The sequence below is a fragment of the Paramormyrops kingsleyae genome, chromosome 25 (assembly GCF_048594095.1).
Source record: "Paramormyrops kingsleyae isolate MSU_618 chromosome 25, PKINGS_0.4, whole genome shotgun sequence".
In the NCBI taxonomy this organism is placed as follows: domain Eukaryota; kingdom Metazoa; phylum Chordata; class Actinopteri; order Osteoglossiformes; family Mormyridae; genus Paramormyrops; species Paramormyrops kingsleyae.
Window position 1 is genome coordinate 20,316,972 of NC_132821.1, and position 24,687 is coordinate 20,341,658.

Below are 24,687 nucleotides of genomic sequence, written 5' to 3' on the forward strand. Positions count from 1 at the left end.
AAGTATCATATATTCTATAAGACAGCCCCCATCTTTTTCACACTAAATTTACAAGAAACAGTCTCTGATAGAGGAGGAGCTACGACCCCAGTCAGCACCAATGGTGCATGCACAGGTCTGCTTTTCACGCTAGTAATAAGTCAGTCTGTCCGTCTCTGTCAATAGCACCAGCCAAACAGATTTCCCACATGGATCCATGCCAATTTCATACATTATACCCACATACCCTTTCGGAATTAAAAATGTCTTCTTTGTCTAAATAATCACTAATTAATGAGTATCCTGCTCCCCCCCCACCCCCCCAGATGGGACTAGAATCACACAGGTCTGCTTTGAAGGTTATCCCCCTTTTCCTTCAGTAAAAACGTCATATAACACCCCACCCCACCCCACTGTCTGTCTCTGGTACACTGTTACTTTATTGTTCCCCGAGGAGGAATTCTGTTTTCGCCGACCCCATCTTGCTCTCCAAGAGACACAAAAAGAGGCGAGAGCAGGCTTGGAGGGGGGTCACAGACCTGGGTCAGTCACTGTGTATTGCCCCTGGAGGTGGGTGGTAGGGGCCTTGCGACTATTCTGCAGAGGACAGGGCTGGAACCGGTGACCTTCCGATACCAGGCACAGAAGCTTAGTCACACACTGCCCCCTAGTGTAGGGAACAGGCAGATGCACAGGTCAGGAGTTTGGAGCATCGGCTAAATTATACGTCACTATATAAAACATAACTTAACCTCAATCCTGTTAATGACAGAGGTTACATGTAAAATTTTAAAAGGCATACACATGAAAATGTCCTTAAATTGAATTAAGCTAATATATTTCACTGTTTGACTCTGTTATAATGTGGATATTCGGCTCTTCCTGACTGACAACTTGATTCTATAATCAATTCAAAACCAGCTTCAGTGAGACAGCTGTAGCTGCTTCTCTCAGCATTAAAATCACTGGCGGCTTATATGTAATGGGGTTAAAAAAGCACATACACAATGCACAATTCAATAATACTGTAACGCAGAGAGCTATATTTGTAAGTAAGCACAAATACCAGCCTCCTTCCCATCATCCTGTGCAGTGATTGCTCACTAGAAAAGGGTTCCACCATTTACTTGGTTGTGTGAAAGGTGTGAGGGGGTCAGTCCATCAGGTGATAAAGTCATTAAAGAGCACTATGTCCCTCCACTGCCTGCTCTTTCTGTGCAGTGATAGTGCCCTCTACTGGACACAGGCAGGCACCAACAAACCAAAGGGCACACACGCTCACAGGACCAACTTAGAGCTGCTGATCAACCTACCACACACACTTTTGGACTGAGGGAGGAAACTGGAGCCCCTGGCAGAAATGGGGAGAGCATGTGAACTCCACACAGAAGGGTCCTACCCCCAGCCCGGAGACCGAACACAGGACCTTCTTACTGGGATGTAGTAATGCTAACCACTGCACCACCATGACCCCTCCAATGTGAGACTATGCAGAACAAATATTTGAACTTGTATATTGAAATTTTCACTTGTAGAAAATGTTCACACGTGACAAAAATATCAATAAATGTGTAGATTGATTTACATAAATACAGTGGCCAATACATCCATGATGGCAGATACAACCACAAATCAGTGATTACAACTTCTCATATCTGCCCCTCCAAGTTCAAATCTGCGCACCTAGATTTTGCTACAGTTTTTGCGATAAACTTGCAGCAAAACCAATTTTCACTTGTTAAGCGAGGGTGGGGGTGGGGTTATGGGGTGAACCAATCAGAAATCAACCTTTTGATCCACCTTCTAGTGCATAAGGTGGCAGTAATGCACCCTAATTCCACTGCACTGAGTAAGCTATGTTGCACTAAGGCAGGGTAGGTTTCTTCCAAAGGCTTCCTTTTTGGGGTAAACACACCACTTAACTTCTCCTTTTTTGTTAGATGTAGTAGATGAACAAAATACATACTATATTTTTACTGTAAGTCTTGAGTCAATCCTTCATCAATACAAACACTAAGGTATGCAGTTTAGGACAACTATTCATCAGCATGTACGGTCATTGATTAATACAATGCAGCACCAGAATTATCTTACCAGAACTATCCCATCACATGAAGATGAGCACTAATTCCAATAGGTCAATCACTACCTGGGTTAAGATATACAGTAGATCGCCAATTACAGATTAGATACCAAGCATTCATGAACAACAGAGACTTGATAGTATGGTGAATTATGCTCAATAACTGTTATGTAAAGTCACTACAAGGTCCAGAAAATAAAAATCCAGACCAAGATTTGGTTTCCACCAACCAGTTGAGCATAAAGAGTCACATAGAACTCAACTGGTTGGTTGAAACAAAATCTTGGTCTGGATCTTTACTTTCTGGACCTGAAATGTCCATCTTTGCAGCCGAGAAAGTTGGTAGCACCATTGCTACCACTGGAAAATTTAGTTTGGAGTCCTGCGTCACATATACTTAGTTCAATCATTATTATCATATTAGCTCAGGTCTGAGAACCCTTCTGGAGTCCCATTGAACCACAGTTTTTCTGAATGGACATATCTCATACACCTCTCCCACTACATGTGTATAAAATCTCATCAAGGACATTTCTGTTTCAGGTGTATCACACAACATCCTTACAAGATTATTGGTATTTGGTTGAAGGTCCTGTGACTAACCACGATGTGGTGGGCATGCTGGTTCCAGAGAACTGAGGTGTTTGAAAAACAAACAAACAAAGAAAAAATAAGTTTATACTTCAGCCTACTCCTTTTCAAACATAAAAGACTGGTAATATGCTATGTAAATATAGTGAATGTGAATATGTCTGAAATAAACAATAAACAAATAAACAATGTCTTCACGTAGCAGAATTTACCATCTTTTAGTTAAGTTTTGTGAAATGCAGTGATTTCTGATGCAAAATATTTACTTTTTACATTCAATTTTTCTGAAGGTGATCTGGGGTTAATTTAGATTTATTGTCCATTCAGAAGTCTGATGGCCTGAGGATAGAAGCTTCGCTTCAGTCTCTCTGTCTCAGCCGTGAGGTTGCAGAAGCGTTTGCCTGATTTCAGCAGGCTGAGCAGGCTCTTGCTGGGCTGATGGAGTCCCTGATGATGCTGGTCGCCCAGGTCCTGAAGTGTCTGGTGTAGATGTGCTGCAGGGAGACGACAGCCGAATAGGAAGTAAGGTGGCCCACTCTCTGTGGGGCTCTGTGGTCCTGCACGGTGCAGCTGCCGTACCAGGATGAAATGTTTGGTGATATTGCACTTTCTGTAGCACCAGTATAGAAAGTCTTGAGGATCGCTGGGGAGACACTGAATTTCCTCAGCTGCCGCAGGTGGCAGAGTCTCTATCTTGCCTTTGAGACCAGTGCGTGAACATGGTATGAACGTGTAAAGTCGTGGGAGAGGTGGACTTCTCCACTTGTGCCCTGTTGATGATGAGAGGGATGTAGCCCTGCTATGTCCTTCCGAATTCCCTGCAAAACTTCTTTAGCCTCAGACCAGTATGCTAAGAGGTCCCTCTCATTGAGGTTGACCTGTACATCGTTGCTGGGGATGAGGTCCAGCACCACCGTGTCACCCACACACTTGACAATGAAATCGGAGCTGTGCATAGCAACACAGTCATGCGCGTACAGCAAGGAAATCCTTCAGAAGGAGTATTAATGATCCAGGGAAGTTTGATATGTCACTGGCCCCCGTATAAGAGAACCGTGATACTTTGATTCCTGTGGGGAAATTCTCTTTTCGCCTACCCCATCTTGCTCTCCATGAGACACACAGCAAGGTGAGAGTAAGTTTGGGGGGTCACAGCGCAAGGTCAGCCAGAATGTAGCCCCCATGGAGCTGGGGGCCTTGCTTGAGGGCCCACAGACATGTGACTATTCTGTCAAGGCTGGGACTCAAACTGACAACCTTCCACTGGCCTTGGTCATGTGGCAATAAAGATTCTGATTCTGAAAGACTCTGATCCCTGTTTGAACCTGCCACTGAGATGCTAATGGTCTGTACATTGGCGCACTGATTGTGTTACATGTACAAAGTGACAAAACCTTTGTGTTTGCTGTAATAAAGCGGTTCAAAGGGAAGCAGCAGAGTAGAGACGCATGGCTTTTGTTCCACAGCACAACAGGATGTGGTGTGTCATGTGGTGTCACTCTGCAGCAGGTGCCTATTGTCTGAGCACCTCTGCATGTGTGCAGCTCTGCACAGCACCGCCCTGATGGCAGGAGCCAGTGAGAAGGGCGGGATGAAGTCCTCTCCTTCCATCCCCCTGCCCAAGAGAGCTCAAATCATGGTGCCCCCCAGGATCAGGGGATAGTTCCCTCTCTTAAGGGGGCCTCTCTATGGCAACACCAGAAACCGTAAGTGGCCATCATCTCGAAAAGGAGAACTAACCACTGCTGAATTGAGTTATGCCTGAAGTTGGAAAAGCATTTTTATCAGGACCATACAGCTTCACATGCAGAGCTGCAAACATGCTGTTTCTACTGCTTGGTGCATAATGTCCTGTGTGTGCATTTGAAAACATGCAGCTCACTCTCTCTCCACCTCCCCCTTTTCTCTGTCTTCCACTCTGCCCCACCTCCTGCCCTGGTTTTCTTCCCCTCTTTGCAGTCTTCTTGCCTCTTCAATCGTCTCACCCATTAATTTCGCCTCATCTTCTCTCGCTCTCACGCTGCTGATTTTTCCCCTTTTTGGAGCCCGGAGACCCAGAATCCGCACGAGGGTGAGTTACACGCACCCCAGGCTCGCATGCTGGACAGCCACCGGCCTCCGTTTGCCGCTGCAGCTTCAGGCCGAGTTCCCGCTCTTTCCTCACCAGCCTGCTAGGCTGCTCCTTTCTTCCAACTTTCAAACTGAACTGCTTCTCTTACTCTCCACGTTCATCAGCATTTATGGATCCGGCCACATTTACCTGCAGACGGTCCTTCTGCTTTCGACTTCTGCTCTAAGCTCTCCCCTTTTTCATGCTTCAAGAGCAAATCGTGAAGAACACAATAGAATCCACAACCTTAAAGGTTCTCATTTGTGGCTCCTCGCTGTGGTATGAACTGTCAAACTATATAATTCCCCCTCCACCTTCAGGAAACACCTCAGGATTCCTCTGTTCTGGGAATTGGTCCCTGAATGTACTTAATGTTTCACTTCTGATCAGTGAATAGTTTTATTACGTTCTTGCTTTGTTGGTAGATGTTGCATAGCTCCTGCTGCATTACTGCTTACACTTGTTCATTGGAATCATGTATGTTTGTAATGTGACATTTGGCTCACCTGTGCTTTTCCGGGAACATAAGCGTCTGCAAAATAAAAATAAATATAAATGTAATTATTATCTAAAGAAAAGTTTCTCGCTTGCAGGCACAAACTATTTCAGTCAGAATGGCCTTAGATGTCACATCAGCAGGGTTAAGTATTTTCACCGGTACTTTTCAAAGAAAGACTGAGATTAGGGGAATATTTACTGCAATTAAAAGTAGAAAAGTTGAATACTATGATTCTCAAATTAGAGTTTAAACATTAATTTTCCACTACCCGTGCAGATCATGTTCATTTGATGAAGTGGGAGGTGTCAGCAGCCAATCAGAGCAGTTTCATAGGCTTCTGCTAGTGTCACTTTAAGGCTTGTCATGGCACAGTTTCCTGCCCACAGAACCAGCTTCCTGTGCTCCAATTTCAAACTTCTTTACTGGCAGGAAACATTCTATAATGTACACATGCCACAGTGCAGTGGTTATGAACTGGTACACCTACACAAAATACACAAAGCAATGCAGTAGAGTTACTCCATGCTTACTTGGGTCAGCTTTTGCTGGTGGGTGCAGTCCAGCTAGAATCAATGTAGCTCTGCAGACAGCATGGAGACTAAGGGTGTGCGGTAAGGGCATAGATTTGGGTATGGACAGTCGGGACGTGTCCCTATCAGTATTGTGGTACCGTATGTGTTTAGGGGATGGGGGGATTGGTGCTTATTTGGTCCCAACCAATGTTAAAATCAAACCTATATCCTTGATGTTTAATTTTGAGATCGATTCTAATGTTAAAATATGAGTGTTTAACCTTGTCATTTAAATGCTTATATTATTATAGGGAGCAGCACATGAACTACTCCCAGGCAGGGCTGTCCATGTAGGGGAGGGGGACATTCAGGGGACCTGACATTCGTTACTAGAGAAATAGAATGATCTGCAGGCACACATTCCCCCGTCCCACCCTAGCCTGGCTAATTAATGTCAGGGTTAGCCTGACATTATAAAGACCTCCATGACAGTGTCACTGAGCATGCTCTGTTTCTGCCTGCAGGCACCATAAAGACCTCCATGACAGTGTCACTGAGCATGCTCTGTTTCTGCCTGCAGGCACCATCTCTCTCCATGGCACAGACCTCCATGACAGTGTCACTGAGCATGCTCTGTTTCTGCCTGCAGGCACCATAAAGACCTCCATGACAGTGTCACTGAGCATGCTCTGTTTCTGCCTGCAGGCACCATAAAGACCTCCATGACAGTGTCACTGAACATGCTCTGCTTGTCTGCAGGCCCCATTTAGACCTCCATACCACCTCGGCCACGCATCAAATTTTCAACGTTGTGTTATCCATTATCCCCTAAGCCCCTAGTTGAATTACATTCACATAATTGTAACAATAATTCAAGCTAAGGCAAGACTTTACCATTGTCAATAATTAGCTATAAATGAAGAAACATCAAGTTTTCAGTGCAGATTTATTTCAACAACAATGCTTTAGTAAAACACAACAGTGGATAAGAAACCCATTGCTTCCATAGACAATTTTTTATGGCAGACAACACAAAAGCATATCTTTTCATCTACTTGCACTATGAACTAAATGGTTTGCCATTGTCCCCCATTTCATTTAGCCAAGCCCATCTCCACTTATTCTTTACCATTTTGTCAATGTCGGACACATCTGTGCCTTCCTTTAACAGAAGCGCGTCCATGCTGACAAATCCGAAATCAAATTGACGCGTGCGAGTGATGCAAATCGAAGGGACTATATGTCCTGTAAAATACGGCTTTACGGACTATTTATATAGCCTACGTTTACAAATAGCCTAAACTCATTTTAAAGCAGGCTGAAAAATCACAAGAGCCAGACCCAAAATACGAGAAATTAAGAGAAGCTTCCCATTGCCATTCCTCTGTTAACAGCAAGAAAACGGACTCCAAAACTGCTGTTATTTAATTATTTATTCTTAACAGAGCATAAGCTCTCACAGCACTTGCGACACTGGAGCCACTGTCCTGAATCTTGAGCTTTGGAGTTTTTGGGCTTCTCTATTCAAGCAATGGGTTTTCTCCACTACTTTCCGACCGCGTTTTTCAGCTACTAATAGCGAATGAGACACTTCATGACACACCACTGACTTCCAAACATAAATACGTTCTATTACGATCTTTTTTGAAAATATAAAACACACTACTACTAGCCTATTAGTATTATTATTATTATTATTGGATACGTCGGCCAATAAGAAGCCCGTGCCATTCACCCTTTTGCAGATCTCGTCTTCGTTTTGGAACATTAAAAGCTTTTGAGACTGATGTGGCACTAAATGCTGGGGAATTATTTTCTCCTTACTATGAAGCTTGGCATCTTAAACAAGTATCGGGAAATAGCTTGCAGCCTGTAGGCTACTCCGCAGCCGTCAATGTTTAAGCAAACTGCCGAAAGCATAATGTTTATTTTTAGGAAGAATAATTCAATCGTAATTAAACCAAAGAAAAAGACAGCCTTTCCAGAACTGTCTGCCGAAGCTTGTTCAGCCCCCCTCCATTTTTTCTTCCTTTGGCTCTGCATCAATCTCATTATGAAGCTTTAGTGCACTCATTTGACGTTAATCCATCATAGCAACGGAAAATTTAAATCCATTTGCTCTGTTTCTGCCTGCAGGCACCATGAAGACCGCCACCACAGTGTCCCTGAGCATGCTCAGTCTGCTTGTCCTGGCATCCTCTTCACCTGTGACCATCAACACCCCTGTTATTCCTCACAGTCAAGAAGTTCTCACAACTCATCCATCCGATGGTGTTCAAAACACCACCAGTCACTCAGACAAGCAGACAAATACCACGACGACCAACATCACCAAGACTACGAGCAGGGCTGCATCCTTCCAACATCTGTCAGTAAGCACCTATAGCATCATCTCAGCAGCCTCTGGCAGAGTGGGAGGGAAGTCAGACAGCACACCACAGAACTCCACCCCAAAGACAAAATCATGGAAAACTGCTACAGGCATGGTGATCCTATTCCTGGTCTTCTTTGTGGGGTTGCTGTTCCTGATCTGGTGGCTCTGGAGGCCGCAGGGCCGTAGGTGGGCGAGAGACACCACGAGGGCCACCGTGCGCCGGCTGAGGCTCTGGCGGCAATCACACCGCAGAGATGGAGGTACTGAGGAATGTGCTTCTGATGACGGTTCCAGTTTAGGGGGAGAAGAGATTGGCGAGGGCCTGAAGGTGGGTGCGGACGACGAGGGTCAGACAGAAAGGCAAAGCAGCACTAGCACTGATGGAGAGGAGGAGGAAGTGCAAAAAGAGAGAGTGACACAAATGGAGAAGCAGCCTCACAATGACATCATGATAGAGGACGACGAAAACCAGGAAGACGGCAGAGACTTGACAATACTGTGATGGGGGGGGGGGTTAATTTGACTACAGTGCATGACATGTATTAACTTGAAGGCAAATGTGCATCCTGCTGCTGTAAATGAATGCAAAGCAGAAATAAAAATGTTCACATACCAGCTGAATTCCACCCATTTATTGATATCAATTGAAGCCAGATACTGAACAGTCACACTCATGCTAACAGAGGTTCTCTGTCTTTAATGGTTGTCCAGGGTCTTTCTCCCAGTGCTCCTCAGACACTCTGGGTTGGGTCAGCACTAATTTCTGAAAACCATCTGCTAAGGACCTTCTTCTTGGCCCTCTTCATGATCTGAAAGGGCAGGGGGTGGTTTGGGAGCCAATGGCAAGGCCCTCACTTCCTGCTTTGTAGGACAATATGCAAGTTTCTTAAATGAAGGCCTGGCTTTACCAACTAGCCACAATGAGTAAGTGCACCTGAGGTCTTCAGTGATGTGAACTGAGGTGATATCAAAGCCCACACCCCCCCTGCTGTACTTAGTCACCCCCACCTGTTTGGATGGGCTGATGTCCTAATTTACCCTCCTGTGAAACAATAGCAGCTCACAAGGCACGTGGGACTGTACTCTGTACTGGAAGGCTAGCACAGTTAGGGTCAGAGGAGAGACACACCCTTCAACACAGGGGCTTGGCTCCTATTGGGCAAGCACAAATTTGGGCGGAGCTCATTTGGCACCAAGCTCTCCCTTGGAGACTGCCTCTAGAGGGCGAAATGCCACCTCAAACCGAACCTCAGTCCGTAAGAGCACCGAGATCAAATGAAAACACGGAAACACTGTTTAGATGGAAACACCACTTCCAAAACAGTAAATTCACCTGAAACCACACTTTTATGATCATTTAGAAAAAAACACTCATTCAGCAATGTTACTTAAGGTAGATTTCAGTGACTGTCGTCCCATTATTTCAGATTTGACTTACAGTAGATATATGTTAACAAAGACTGTACTTCAGAAAAAAAGGAAATCGCAGCATGAAGTTGTATCAGCATCCAGCAGGGCTCAAGATCAGGGGTTCTGAAACATCGTAAGATGATTACTGCAATGGGTGAGGTGAAAAGTACTGTACCAGCCCAAACCAAACAAGGCCACTGAGCCTGGAGACCAGCGTCTTTCTGGATGAATCGTGTGGCAAATCTCTACACCACAGCCCATCGTAAACGTAGATCTCCAAACCCATCACGTTTATAACAGACAAAATTTCAAACTGTTTCACTGCTGTCATTCATACAGTCCAACACACCATACACACGCTAAAATGGTTTGCCAACAGTTCATTATCCATGTTACAGGAAGAATCACGCATGACTCTGCTGGGAGGAGGTCACACGGTCAGCCACTGCTGCTCTCTTTACCCTTGCGATGGCCGAAGGCCACATGGGCATCGTTCTGCTCACCCCAGTGGATTTTACCCCGGCTGGTGCTGGCAGGCTGACAGAGATCATTAACTAAGAATGTGATCGATAACCCATACTGGTACACACACACACACACACACGCACGCACACGCAGCAGGAACAGCACACCCACACAAGGCCAGCAAGAGAGGTTCTTCTGTATAATAATCAGCTCTTCAGGCCCTTCGCTCTGGTCCCAGCAGTGGAGGTCCACCAGAGAGCAGACATTAGCAGATGAGCCGGAACTCAAATTACAGCCGCAACCCCATTACCACCTATACACCCCTCTGACAATTACTGCCCTACTTGGAAAGAAATAGTACTTTAATAATAAACATTGAATGCAGAAATTTTAGCAGCGACTCCATACGTTGACACCCCCCATGCTGGTGGTGCATGCTGAAGGTTTTAAAACCATCACGGTGAAGATGTCAACGCCCCCACGCTGAAGGCGTCCACGACCTCACGCTGAAGGTGTTGACGCTGTCAGGCTGAAGGTGTTGAAGTCCACAGTCTGACATTGTTAAGACCCTCACGCTGAAGGTGTAGACACCCTAACGCTGAAGGTGTCGACGCCCTCAGGTTGATGGTGTTAAGACCCTCACGCTGAAGGTGGTCACGCCCGCACGCTGGTGAGTGGGGAATCTGTGGCGTCCCACCCCGGGCACATTCCGCTTCTACTGCACTCATCTGTGCCCTTTCTTCTTCTTCTTAGCACGGCCTGGGGTCCTGATTGGCTGAGAGGCGCAGTTGTCACTGGCTTGGGGCGTCGCCTCGTAAGGTGTCCTCATCTCCCCATCAGCGCTACACTTGAATGGTTCGGCCAGGGTGAATTTCAGGGGGCTGCAGAGGGGGAGAGTGTGACTGAGGAGTGTTTCCACACACTAGGCAAGTGAAGGCAGAGCGGCCAGATCGGCACACGCTCCCTCACCTGACAGGCGTGTGCGGGCTGCTGCTGACCCTGCGCACGGGCCGAGTCTTGGGCTCGAAGGAGAAGCCTTCCTTTAAGCTCTCCAGCACCGAGGGGGCCACGTAGGTAAAGCCCTGTGGAGGAGCAGCTGTCAGCTGATGTGAGCAAGTCTCAAAATAAAGCAGGATGCACTAATGGGCAAGGCGTGAGACGAGGAGGCCGGGAGAAGGGTTCTCACCGCGAAGGCGTGCTCGGCGCTCTGGCTCAGGGATGTGTCATCAGGGCTATCCACCGGAGTTTGCCGTGTGAAGCGGCTGTCGAACTGGCTGACGTCCTCCTCCGACTGCTACTGGGAGAGAGGGGCGGCCATTTTACCAACCGCCACTGGAAGAGGGGGATGCCCCCATGCATGGCAGTATGATTGAGGGGGCGTTTACCAGACTGGGTTTGTAAGGAGGTTCCACACGTTTATTCAGCAGGTCGTCCCAGTCGATGTGTCTGAAAAAGGGATGTTTCTGGCAAGAGACAGATAAGAGACAGGCTTTAGTATACTTCAGTCATGGAACAGCGAAGGGCCCGAGTGTGAAAAGAGTGGGAAAAGCTGTTAGACCTCAGCAAGACGGAACGGGACTCTGTACCTTAATGTCAGCACAGTCTGCCTTGCTGGAGCCCAGCCTCTGCACCGGACTCTTCTTCAACAGCTGTGGGGGGGAAGGGGGCGGGTGATGGAGGGGGCAAAGGGAGAGAGGAGAAGGTTTTCTTATGAGAATCCAGGTGCGTTTCTGGACTTGGGGCCATGGCACCCCCCCCCCCCCATTCTCCCTTGGCCATCTTGCCTTTTTAATCAGGTCCCTGGCATCCAGGGTGAGGTAGGGAGGCAGGTTCAGTTTACACTTCAGGATCTTATCAATGGTCTTCTTCCTGTTCTCTGCCGTAAATGGGGGCTACAGGGGAGTGAGGGGGAGGACGGGGATTTATGGGATGAAGAAAGCTAAAGAAAACTTACGGCGATGCCGAATGACCCATGCACACTGCCACCTGCTGGTCATGTTCTGGGAGAGCCCCGGAGACCCCCAGTACCGGCCATGCTGTGCACAGAGAGCGCTGAAGCCATCCAGGGCTGCATCACCACCCCACAGCTACTTCATACTGTATATTTTTAATGCTGTTCTCTCTTACCGAGCCTGTCATCATATCGAACATCAGCGCTCCCAAACTCCACCAGTCCACTGCCTTATTGTGTCCCAAGCGCGTCAGGATCTCTGGAGCCCTGGAAGAGGGAGGGGCCATCAGTCACCAACCTCCAGAACCATAGATCCAAAGAGTCAACATGCACCAACAGTCTCACAAGCACTACTGCACCACTCAAGGTCCTCCAGCACCACTGGCAGTCCAGTCCATGCTTATCTACACTCACATATACTCTATGGTCCCACAGAAGGTGTGTGTGACGGCCTCATCGTGAATAGACTCCTTGCAGAGGCCGAAATCGGTCAGCTTGATGTGGCCTGCAAGCGAGACGGAGAAATAACAGCGTGAGGGTGTCCCGGAAGAGCCGACATCCCGGCCCAAGGCGACTGCATAAGCGCCCCAAGGACACCCACCTTGATAGTCCAGCATGATGTTCTCAGGCTTCAGGTCTCTGTATATGATCCCGTGAGAGTGCAGGTGTCCCAGAGCTAGGGTGATCTCCCCCAGGTAGAAGCTGTGAAGCAGAGGAAAGCACCACCATCTGCAAATAGCCAACTTCCGAAAATTATAAATCCGCTGCGCATCATGTACCGGCTACTGCTCTTTCCTACGTGGCCATTTACCACCCTGTCCCCCTCCTCACCAGGCTGTGTCCTCCATGAAAATGCCCTCCTTCTCCAGCTGCATGAATAGCTCCCCACCTGGAGGGGGGGGGGGAGGGCGAATATGACACCATGACCACAAGAATGAGTACTTACTACACCATGACCACAAGAATGAGTACTTACTACACCATGACCACAAGAATGAGTACTTACTACACCATGACCACAAGAATGAGTACTTAATACATCTTGACCACCGGAATGAGACCTTAATACATCTCGAGATTCTATCCTCAGGCTTCTCAACCAGGACATGCCACCACAGCTTTTAACACTGTAATATAAAGTCAGCTGCTAATACGAACTCTATCTGCTGTCACTCAATAGCCTCAGAACTACGGGTAAGTACACAAACGGAACTGCACTTTAATATACATGGATTACTGTGCTAAAAATATATGCGCACTGTGTAAAAAGGTATACCATTACTTAAACATATGCACACTATATCTTCTATATGTATGCTCAGTCTTAGGAGTGACCAGGTATATATTTGATTACGTGTTGTACTTGTATAATCTTGAGTCTACTGTGGAAAGTGTAGCTCAGGAAACAGCCACGATTCCAGAAAAACCCACATGGCACCAGGCTCTAAGGATTCCCAGGATGCGCAATACATCTCGAGTCACATGGTGTAGACGAGTGAACAAGCAGAGAGGAGGGTTTGGCCAGTAACAGGAAGCTGGGGGGGGGCAGTGAGCAGCAGATAGAGATACAGAGAGAGACAAACCAGCACCAAGCCTGTAGGATATGTGAGGAAGACGCAAGCTAAAAGGAGAGCTAACCAAGAGAGATATATGCCGCATGCTGCTTCAGGCAGGCGGGTCAAACACAGGAGCGCACAGCGCCCCCTCCTCACCGCTCAGACACTCCAGAATAAGGTAGAGCTTGCCGCCAGTCTGAAAGGCATAGAGCAGGTCCACGATAAAAGGGTGCCTGATGGTCTCCAGGACCTCGCGCTCGGCTCTGGTGTGAGCTGTGTCCTTCGCATTGCACACAATCTTGGCCTGGGGGCAGAGCCGGGCCAGTATGGCGGATTACGAGAGGCACCGATGGACGGCTGGAGAAAGAAGGCCGAGGACAATGGAAGAGCCCGTCGGGGAAATCACAACACGATACCTTTTTCAGCACTTTCATGGCGAATATCTTCCCAGTCTGAGCACCCTGCACCTTCCTTACTTGGAACACCTAAAAGAAAAGGATAACAGTGCTCATTAAACATTAAAAAATGCCTGCATGATGCGCTGTAATATGTGTGAGGTACATGAAAATAGGTTCAGCAGAATGATGCGCTGTAATATGTGTGAGGTACATGGAAAGAGGCTCAGCAGAGTGATGCGCTGTAATATGTGTGACGTACATGGAAAGAGGCTCATCAGCGTGATGCACTGTAATGTGTGAGGTACATGAAAATAGGTTCAGCAGAGTGATGCGCTATAATATGTGCAAGGTACACGGAAAGAGGCTCAGCAGCGTGATGCACTGAAATATGTGTGAGGTACATGGAAAGAGGCTCAGCAGCGTGATGCGCTATAATATGTGCAAGGTACACAGAAAGAGGCTCAGCAGCGTGATGCGCTGTAATATGTGCGAGGAACATGGAAAGAGGCTCAGCAGCGTGATGCGTTGTAATATGTGTGAGGTACATGGAAAGAGGCTCAGCAGCGTGATGCACTGTAATATGTGTGAGGTACATGGAAAGAGGCTCAGCAGCGTGATGCGCTGTAATATGTGCGAGGAACATGGAAAGAGGCTCAGCAGCGTGATGCGCTGTAATATGTGTGAGGTACATGGAAAGAGGCTCAGCAGCGTGATGCGCTGTAATATATGCGAGGAACATGGAAAGAGGTTCAGCAGCGTGATGCGCTGTAATATGTGTGAGGTACAAAGAAAGAGGCTCAGCAGTGTGATGTGCGGAAATATATGCAAGGTGCATAGTACAGAGAAAGAGACTCAGCAGCGTGACACACGGTATTGTGTGTGAGGTACATGGTACATGGAAAGAGGCTCAGCAGTATGACACACAGTATTGTGTTTGAGGTGCGTGGTACATGGAAAGAGGTTCAGTACCGTGATGCACTGTAAAACGTGCAAGGTGCATGGTACCCAGAAAGAGGCTCAGTAGTATGACACACTGCATTGTGTGAGGTGAACGTTACATGGAAAGAAACTCAGCAGTGTGATGCACTGTAAAATGTGCACGGCATTCAAAAAGAGGCTCAGCAACGTGAGGAGCACAGTACAGGGAAAGAGACTAAGTGGTGTGATGCTCCATAATATTTTGGCATCTTCCTGTGGCAGAACAAGCAGGTCCTCTACTTTCTTCATGCTGTCTCTAACCTGACTCTAATTGGCCGATGATGCATGTGAATGTGAGCTCTGTGATGCAGCTTCCCATGCAGGCTGGAACAGGCTCCAGGTCACTGTGACCCTGTACTGTAGTCAAAATGGCCCCAAGCGCCACTCTCTGGTCTAACAGGCCAAAGCGTGTTAGGGACACACCTTGCCATAGGCACCCTTGCCCAGGACCGTGAGCAGCTCGAAGCACTCGGGGCCGACCCTCTCCCTGTCCACGCTGCTGCCGGTGAGCTCCACTTCCTCCGTCTGCTCACTGCAGTGACAAGACGTAAGTCAGGGTGACTGCAGCAAAGATGTAACAGATCAGAAAGAGACACACGTGACGTTCAGAGAAAGAAGTAGGTATGAGGATGACTCACGGCTCGACCTCTGCCATGGTGAAGTCACACACCTCGTCCTGGAACAAAGACACCATGGCAACTACTTTAATGGTCCACCCCGGGGCAAGACATGCACTGCCTTACACTGCCCTGCTGGGGTGTGCCGCTGCCATAACCACACAGGCTGCTCATGCCTACTGTAACACTGTAAATCATTAGATTCAAACAATTCCAGAACTGGGTGGTAGCCCCAGTGGCAAAATGTGTCTATAAGCCAGTTAAAAACGAGCCATCCTAGACCTACAACCTTTACTAGAATGATGGGGGTTATGAATGCCTTTCAATGGCTGAGTCTGTGGCAGCTCACGCTAGATCTACAGATATGTTCCAGACTAGCCGGCTCCACCAAAAGGCTAGACATTCTCCGGCTCCCAGAGAGAACCCTGAGCATTACCTCTGCATCACTCGGGTCCTCAGACTCCAGGTCGATGTCAAAAACTCCAGCCATCCTAGAGCAAAGAAACACAACATAACACATGTTTAAACAACTTACCCTTTACAAATAAAATCATTAACATCATTACGGTGGCTGCAATGTGTGCGTAACACCAGTCAATATATTACCATGGACATGGATCAGTGTTATAGTGAAGGGCAGAACCTGACCTGGTATGCAGGTTATGAGAACTTAATGAAATTGGGTTCACTCACTCCCCCCACCCCGGCTGTACAGCTATCTGTTATTTAAGTGTGATACAGTAGCAGTAGTGCGCGTTTTGCTTTTTGAATCTTGTGGGCTATGTAGCCATAACTAAAACCTTAAGATGATGTTACAGGCCACCCACCCAATTTCCTACGCGAAGAGACCTAGGCTGTCGCAGCCAGTTAGCCGGTTAAGCAGCTTCGCGACCCAGTACATCAGGTAGCTTCATTTACGGGTAACTTTATTAATTTTAACTTCTCACAGATTAGCGGGTGCAGTGCATACGCTGACGTACGAGCAGCAAGCGTCACTAGCTATTAGTATTACACCATAGATGTGTTACTTGTCATTCTTCCGAGCTTACACTCTTCTGGGCGCCTGCTCGTACCTTCTTACTGGCTTTCACGCTGCCCCAATTACCGCATCCAGCCCGGTGTGGGTGTCCCCCTCGGCTCCCAGGTGTCCTGTACTCCCTTTGCGCACATCCAGAGCGGACCAGGGTCTGGCAGGGAGGCGCCCACCTGCACGCGTCATCACTAAGCGACTGGCGACGCACGCACACCCGGAAGCACATGTCACCAACCTAACCTAACCGAAACTTGTACGAAACCATTTTTGTATTTTATGCATAACTGTAACTGTATCCATATAATTTCCATTATTTGGTGCCTCTATATAACCGTAGCATGCGTCCTCTGTTCATTTTGCGCAGATCGCATTGGTGATTCTGCAACTAATGAATATTTCATGTGAAGGCATGCAATAAGTAAACAGTAAAAAATTCCATGCAATGAAGCATGGTTACCAAGTTTGGTCAGCTAGCTGCCGTGATATTTTAAATTCGAGACCAGTCTGTACACATGTATTTTTTTACCTTGTAAATAGCTTGTAGGGTTTGCAAACTACCCCAACGCTTTTGATGTAACTATTTTTAGGTTTATAATGGAATAATATATAAGATTCCTTGCGTGAGTCTGAAAGCCCGAGTGTCACACCAGATACCTGAGACTTGGCAACCCTACTTTATATTTGTATGTACCGTCTTGTTACGCGATCGTTCCGTATCGAGAAATAGTTATGTGTAGTTTTGAACATCAATACATGATGCGATTTGTCCTTTGTTTTCGTAAACATTTCATGCCTCCGCCCCAGCATACTTTATCGTCAGATTACAAATTCTACAGATTACAAATACGTTTTATCATATAGGAAAATGACGGAGTTGCTTTTTAATTGCCTACCAGTGTGCGGGATAGGTGGGATGTCTGTGTATGAGTTGTGACGATAATCTGAAATATGAAATTAAGTATGAATTTTCAAATTAAAGACGATCAAGCATTATAAATGCAGATATCTTAAAACTACTCACTTCACTAATCATTATAGTGGACACAGAGACAGCAAGAGAAATCAAGTTAAATTATGTGGGCCGTATTTTTGTGCCATCATACAGGTATTCAGTGGCATGAAATAGTGTCACGCAGCAGCAGAGGGGAAACAACAGGACCTAAAGTGCAAAACACAGGGCAGTGCATATGCAGACGATCCTCTACTTAGAAACTTTAAACTTAGGAACTTTCAGACATACAAACGAAGAGGACTAAGTCCAAATTTTGTTCATTGGGCTCCCGTTTCCTGTCCGTAACATCAAAAATTTTCTGGCAGTGTGTATGTATGTAAATAGAAGTAAAACAGCAGGGGCCTGTATCACCAAGACAGATTTCATGCTTAGCTGGATTAGGCCTACTTGTCAGCTTGGTGATACAGGCTCATAGTAGCATAACAGCGGAATAAATATAGTGGCTAAAAACTAACAATAAATAGATCAATTATAATCAATTAAGAGACCTGCAGTGTTTTCAGGGATAGGTAAGGGGTAAAATGGGCAGTAGGTTATTTAGTACTTGTGGGAAGGAAATCGATTCTGCTACAAATTGCTATTCTTCAAAATGGTGATTTTAATATTGCTGTAAGAGTGAAAAAAATCAATTTCTAAACATCAATTTAAACGTAGGTTACTGACATCACGTTGTTCACTTTGGGAACTGCTAATATATTTGCCCAGTTGCACTCACTGATTTTGTTAAGGGGCTTACATGCGATTGAGTGACATGAATGAGTAAGAGTGTGCAGAGACTTTTCCTGCATCATCTCTATTTAAACTAACTTACTGCAAGTGTGTGAAATATAGACTTTCGATGAATGTCTTTGCCTCTTCCCTGAACTCTAGAAAGTTGCTAAACAAATTGAACTAGTTACTCCTTTTTAAACTTCTCCCTTGGGTTTCACCCTACCCTGTGTCTTGCGTTCTCATTGGCTGTAGCTTGTCATCTGCAGTCATTGCCCGTCACAACACTTTTCATGCTACAGGTTTTGGAGTTACCGACAGGTTCAGAAAGTATCCTGCTAAAAATCTCACGGGTGTTGGCGATGCATGGGCGACGCATCGGCGACTCTGCCTGGTCATAGGGATCAAGTTATGATTTGCTAGCACTAAGGAAACACAGATTTACCTACGATCTGGGGGTTTTGTTGACGGTTGCCAAATAAAAATCGGGACTAATAACGTGTACTATGAACTTAACATTAAATATATATTTTTAGTCTGGTATGAATTTCCTGGCAAAAGCACGCAATTGGATGACGTTATCTAAAATGGGTCAGCATGTTTGGATGTGTTTCCAGAAAAATATCTGAGTTTGGTAAAACAGAGCGGACAGACATTCTCAGTCTTATCAGCTACTCTCTCTGGTGTTGGTGTAATTCATCGGAAAGCCAAAATGTTCCCAAATACTGATTTAACTGATGTGGGAGGGTCTTGGAGCTCTGATGCACTAGCTGTAACAAACTCAAGCACAATTAGCATAATGTTTTCCATGTTGAACATCTGTTTGTGAATTTAGGTTTTGCCTGTGTCAAGAAACATATTTGTTTCATTGCACGTTCCAAACTGAAAATGCTGTAACGGAAAGGTACACGATGAATACGTGTACCATTCCAGCCCTTGTCTTTACTTTAAATGTAGACAAGAAATGTTTGTTAGCAAAATCTGTTTTAGAATTGCGATACACATCGGATCAGCAACATATACTGATATTCATTTGGGTGGTCACTGCCTATTCCCTCCCCTAGTAGGTAGTGTCCTGTGAGTCTCATGGCAGAAGCTGCTGCTGAACCTGTCACAGTGGGCTCAGATGCCCCTGAACCTCCTTCCAGATGGGAGGAGGACAAAGAGTCCATAGGGAGGGGTCCTCTATTGGCGCTTTTCCACTGCATAGTACGGCACAGCACGGTTCAGTACAGCTCACCTTGGTTTGGCTCAGTTCGGCTCGGTTTGCATTTCGACTGCAGTTTAGTGCCGCTTTAGAGTGGGCGGGATTATTCACGTGTCGTTATAGTTGCGCCGCCTCTATTGCCGTGACATCATCGTAAATGCGCCACAAACAAACACACAACAATGGAGCATATCGATGGAATGGTGTTCTTCATTTTCGGCATGTGGATGTTTTTAACAGCAAGACCATTTTTAGTTAAAACAAAATGGTGCGTCCGAACCTTCGCTGGCTGTGCTAAAAATCTAGCGGGTCTGTTGTGTCTCGTGTCGCAAGTTCAGTGACGCAGTAATGACGATTTTCTCCGGCCAATCAGTGACCAGTAGAGTTTACACGTCACGTTTTGGTAACGGTTCGGCGCGCTTGGAACCTCGGCTGAGGTGGTACTAAAAAAAGGACCAGGTACCAGGTACTGTTCCCAGTGGAAAACCCCCCAAAAGTGAGCTGAACTGAACCGTGTCGTGCCGTACTATGCAGTGGAAAAGCGCCATATGATGCTGGAGGCTTTGCGGGTGCAGTATTTGTGGAAAATGTCCTTGATGCAAAGGAGAGAGGTCCCAAAGATTTTTCTCCTTGTATATGTTATCTGCTGCAGGGACTTGTGGTCCTGGACTTTGCAATTTCCAAACCAGACAGCGATGCATCTGGTCAGAATACTCTCTATGGTGTCCCTGTAGAACATTGTTAACCAATTCTGGTACTGGAGGGCCAGAATCTAACACAGTTTGCGAGGAAATCTCTAACTGTGTTGGATATTGGCCCTCCAGGACCAGAACTAGAGAACCCTGCCTTAGAATGTAGTGAAAGGATGGGTGGAAGTCTTGCACTCTTCAGCTCCCTCAGGAAGTGAAGGTGCTGTTGTGCCTTCTTGACTAGGGTACTGGTGTTGAGAATCCAGGTGAGGTCTTCTGCCTGGTGCACACCGAGAAATTTGCTGCTCCTCACTCTCTCCACCACAGACCCTTCAATTTTCATTGGGGAGTCTAGTGCTGAGATTCACACATGCAAATAATGGAGGCACCCGGAAATACAACGGGCTGATAATCAGTATGATGTAGTGTTTGGGGTTATGGTGGGAAACCACATGAATCTGATGCCTTTAACATGCATCGAGTTTGTTGTGGGGAAGAAACAGGCATAGACCCCCCACTGGAATGTTTCAGATGGGTTCTGTATCAGACACTAATTACTGACAGTGTCATGCACTGGCAAATGAAAGGATAAGCACAGAGTTCGTGGTTACCTAGTTAACAGTCGATGTAAGGTATCTTGAGGATTATCAGGAAGTGGCTCAAACAGGCATCAGCTGCAGCGTTATTATAAAGTTTGAAGGTGCAACTTGGGAAACCTATAAAGAAAAAGGTCCACTTTGCTAAGGAAATTAACTGTGTACTAGTAACATCACAGCAGGCATGTTCAACCTTTCAATGGTGATGGATGAATGGGTGGATGGAGGATTAGTGTCAATTCCATGTGTGTTAACAAATGTGAAAGGTCGATGGCCTTACGTGTTGAACTGACACCGTGAGCTAAAGCTTGTGTAACAGCAGTGTGCTAGGAGAGGATAGAGTTATGGTGTAGGTGTAGGTGAAGGTGACAGTGGTTTTGTTTTGTACAGGTCAGTATGTCATAGGGGAGGAAGTTGGGTGTGTGACTAGTGGAAACTAAAGTAGAAAAACATGGTAGAAGTGGAAACTAAAGTAGAAGAACATTTAATTTAAATGTGTGTATGGACACAAAACACTCAATATGACATTTTTCTTTATAATTGTTGTTTTTATTATAATATACGGATAAACTAAAAATCACCTATATCAATATTGATTTATTCAGTCCTACTAAAGTGAACTGAAAGCAGGAAGACGGGGGGCGGGTGGCACTATATTCAGTGGAACTCGAAACTTTACCATTGAAATGTGCAGACGGACAACAGCCCCAGAGTCAAAAGGCTACAATGCGTTTTGTTCGCCTCTTTCCACTGATCGGTGGGTATTTGTCTGATTACCTTTTTTTCTGTTGATCGATTTATTTTGCAAATGTGTATTATTCAGCTAATTAGACATCTACTCGTTAATTGTATCGGGTCTTAAATCCAGTATATGTGTTTCACCAATGTGCATGGGATATCGTATAGATGTAAGCAGATGCATCGCTGGAGATTTACGGAAAGGGAGGCTACGCCTTTTACCTGGGGGTGTGATTTTAATGAAATGGGAATGAGAACACTATTTTACGAAAGTCCAGAGAGGTCACGCATCATCATTATTTTTATCTTCCCGTTATCTTTCGAGATCATGGCTTACTTTTCTTGTGGTCTCAAGATAACAAAGTTATCTTGCGATCTCTCAAGACGACAAGTTAATTTTCTTATCTTGAGATCACAAGAAATTTAAATCGTTGATAGTTGATATCTGGAGATCACGACTTATGTCAACCATGTAAAATTATTAAAGCATTAAACTATTCACGTGATAAAGGGCTTTAAACCATCTGCCAAATCTGCACCCTTACCAGTTGTAGGAAGTTAAGGCCCATCTCATGTATTGGCAAAAAAAATGGCTGATTTCCTTTAATTGTCTGTATTGAGAGTGCAAAGCCCCTCACATGACATATATGTTTTTCTGTTTGGCTTATTTTTTATTTTATTTATTTTTTTGTTCGTTTTTAGTTGCTTTTGTATTTGTCTTTCGATGCTGCCGCATATGCCACACATCCACAGTTGCTGTGGTGGCATTATTCCCCCTTTGATCTCGCGACCACTTTAGTAGCTGAGTTGGTTATACACCATAATGGATCAACGCATTTCATTTTGATCATGTCTGTCAGGGCTAGGCCATTATCATATTAGTATTAGTCGCTTGACAAAAAGAGGACAACTAAATTACAACTTTGAATTTATTTTACAATAAAAGAGAACATTACGATTGAGAGGACATAATTACAGACTCGTAGATAATCATCACTATACTCACTAAACAGTTAGTGGAAGTAATGGACAGAAACAATACATTTTTAGTGAGAGTGATTATTAACCTTCGTACTAACCCTTCCTAACCCTAACCTTCTCTATAGGGTTCAAATAGGGAATTCTTGTGTCAAGATCACAAGAAAAAAAACATCTCATGATCTCGAGATAACGGGAAGAAAAAAATAATGATGAGTGTCCTTTCTGGACTTCCGTACTATTTTTTCGGCAGGCTCAGTAATATTGTAGTGGAACAGGTGTTGTGCCAAAAAGTGACTGTCTGCCAGAAACTGATTACGATCCGCGGGAGCGCGCACAGCCTGTTCAGGATGCATCGCAGTTTCTGTGCGACTAAGGCGGGTAATTTCGATATCAAATCGTCTTAAAGTGCAAAAAGTATACAGTACATGTATCCCCGAGATAACAGCGAAGGTATGTCTTTGTCAGATTTAAGGGTTTGGTGAAATTTTAAATAAATAATTGCAATAAGAATTAAAGGAAGCCATTGTCATGTAAAACGCTTTAAAGCAGTCCTCGGTCGTAACTGCGTTGTAAAACTGTAACCTTATGTCATGAAGCCATGAAAGTTAAAATGCGACACATTAATGTAGACATATGATATGTTTATAAATGTTCCTACGTCTAAATGAGTTTCACTACACAACCGATGTGGATCACTTATTAAATAAATACAATTCTTCATCTTGCAGTCATATTAGATTTTTCCTACTCTGTGGTCTATAGGACCAGTATAACCAGTACAATGCAGTTCACCCATTGCCAAAAAGTGAATAAAATCAAAACCTTTTTACTGAATGGCTCTTTCTGCCTGACTTTAATTGTTTTACACTCTTCTGGGTTGTATTTACATGATTAGTAAACAACTAACCCATTTTTATGACTTTAAACACCTCTATATAGGACCAGTGTAATGTAGTTCACCCATTGCCAAAAAGTGATTACACTCAATATCACTTTACTGAATGGCTCTATCTGCCTGACTTTAATTTTTTTTACACACTTCTGGCTTATATTTACAGGATTAGTAGACATCTAACCCATTTTTATGGCTTTAAACACCTCTATAGGACCAGTACAATGCAGTTCACCCATTGCCAAAAAGTGATTACAGTCAATACCTTTTTACTGAAAACCTCTCTCTGCCTGATTGTAATTGTTTTGCACTCTTCTGGGTTATATTTACAGGATTAGATTTCTTAATAAGTTTAGGAGTGCTCTTATCTTCGATAAATGTGGTTGGACATAGGATTTCTTAATCTTTCCCCAAAAAACATACACACGTGGACAAAATTGTTGGTACCCTTCGGTCAATGAAAGAAAAACTCATGCACAATGGTCACAGAAATAACTTTAATCTGACAAAAGTAATAATAAATAAAAATTCTATGAAATTTAACCAATGAAAGTCAGACATTGCTTTTCAACCATGCTTCAACAGAATTATTTAAAAAAAACAAAAAAAAAACAGGCATGGACAACAGGCTCCCGCGGATCGTAATCAGTTTCTGGCAGACAGTCACTTTTTGGCACAACACCTGTTCCCCCTGTTGACTTACTGTTATTTTTTTACAGGGCTTGTTTTTATGCTGCAATCTAACCAAGCGACAGAGACATTCAGGGTGGCACCCGGTGATACGATCCACCTCGGGTGCAACATCTCATACCACATCGACACCACCTGGATTAAACATGCCTCTGGTCATAACCCGGTTATTGTGCTGGCTGCACGCATGGCAAACAGCGGAAAGCTCACCGTTGGATATAGCGCGAGTCCCAGTTTGGGGGCGGACGTCGTAAACCGCTCCATAGCGCTACACATCGCCGGCGTGAGCGAGCCCGACTTCGGCCTCTATTACTGCGTGGGCATAGAAGGCAATGGGCTGCAGATCGGGAAAGCGACTCTCCTCCAAGGTCCGCCGCCCCTCTTTTTCATCGTGTGATTTGAAATGACCTGCTCTACCCGAGCAGTAAAATAACATTTCAGTCAATCTGAATTTGCTGTGTCATTGCACTGTTGTGTGCAGTAATCTGTACACGGCATTAGTCATATGGTATACATACCATACGTGAAACAAAAGATTACGCAACATCCTTTTTTGTTACCTCTTATAGCCACAGTGCTCACTTTGCCATGATTCGCTTTCTGCTAGTAGACTGAAAG

General features: G+C 45.3%; 1 protein-coding gene and 1 long non-coding RNA gene across 3 annotated transcripts; one reads left to right on the forward strand and one right to left on the reverse strand.

Moving 5' to 3' along the window:
• Positions 1-4,615: 4,615 nt before the first annotated feature.
• On the forward strand, positions 4,616-8,763 carry LOC111839124 (uncharacterized). The gene is made up of 2 exons (XR_011985591.1): positions 4,616-4,724; positions 7,911-8,763. It is a non-coding gene; the product is annotated as an uncharacterized lncRNA (long non-coding RNA).
• A 2-nt stretch (positions 8,764-8,765) lies between these two features.
• Positions 8,766-16,754, reverse strand: LOC111839121 (ribosomal protein S6 kinase beta-2-like). 2 transcript variants are annotated; one of them, XM_023802756.2, is made up of 16 exons: positions 16,597-16,754; positions 15,960-16,014; positions 15,545-15,582; positions 15,330-15,438; positions 13,947-14,015; positions 13,687-13,834; positions 12,806-12,863; positions 12,576-12,676; positions 12,389-12,479; positions 12,151-12,241; positions 11,808-11,915; positions 11,610-11,672; positions 11,409-11,486; positions 11,210-11,317; positions 10,993-11,105; positions 8,766-10,904 (listed from the first exon to the last, which is right to left on the reverse strand). In XM_023802756.2, exons 2-16 carry the CDS (start codon positions 16,011-16,013, stop codon positions 10,748-10,750), a joined length of 1,386 nt encoding a protein of 461 aa, XP_023658524.1. In that variant the 5' UTR covers position 16,014; positions 16,597-16,754; the 3' UTR covers positions 8,766-10,747. The 2 variants fall into 2 exon arrangements, with proteins under 2 accessions (XP_023658524.1, XP_072563283.1); XM_072707182.1 differs by having other exon boundaries at positions 16,573-16,750.
• Positions 16,755-24,687: the final 7,933 nt, after the last annotated feature.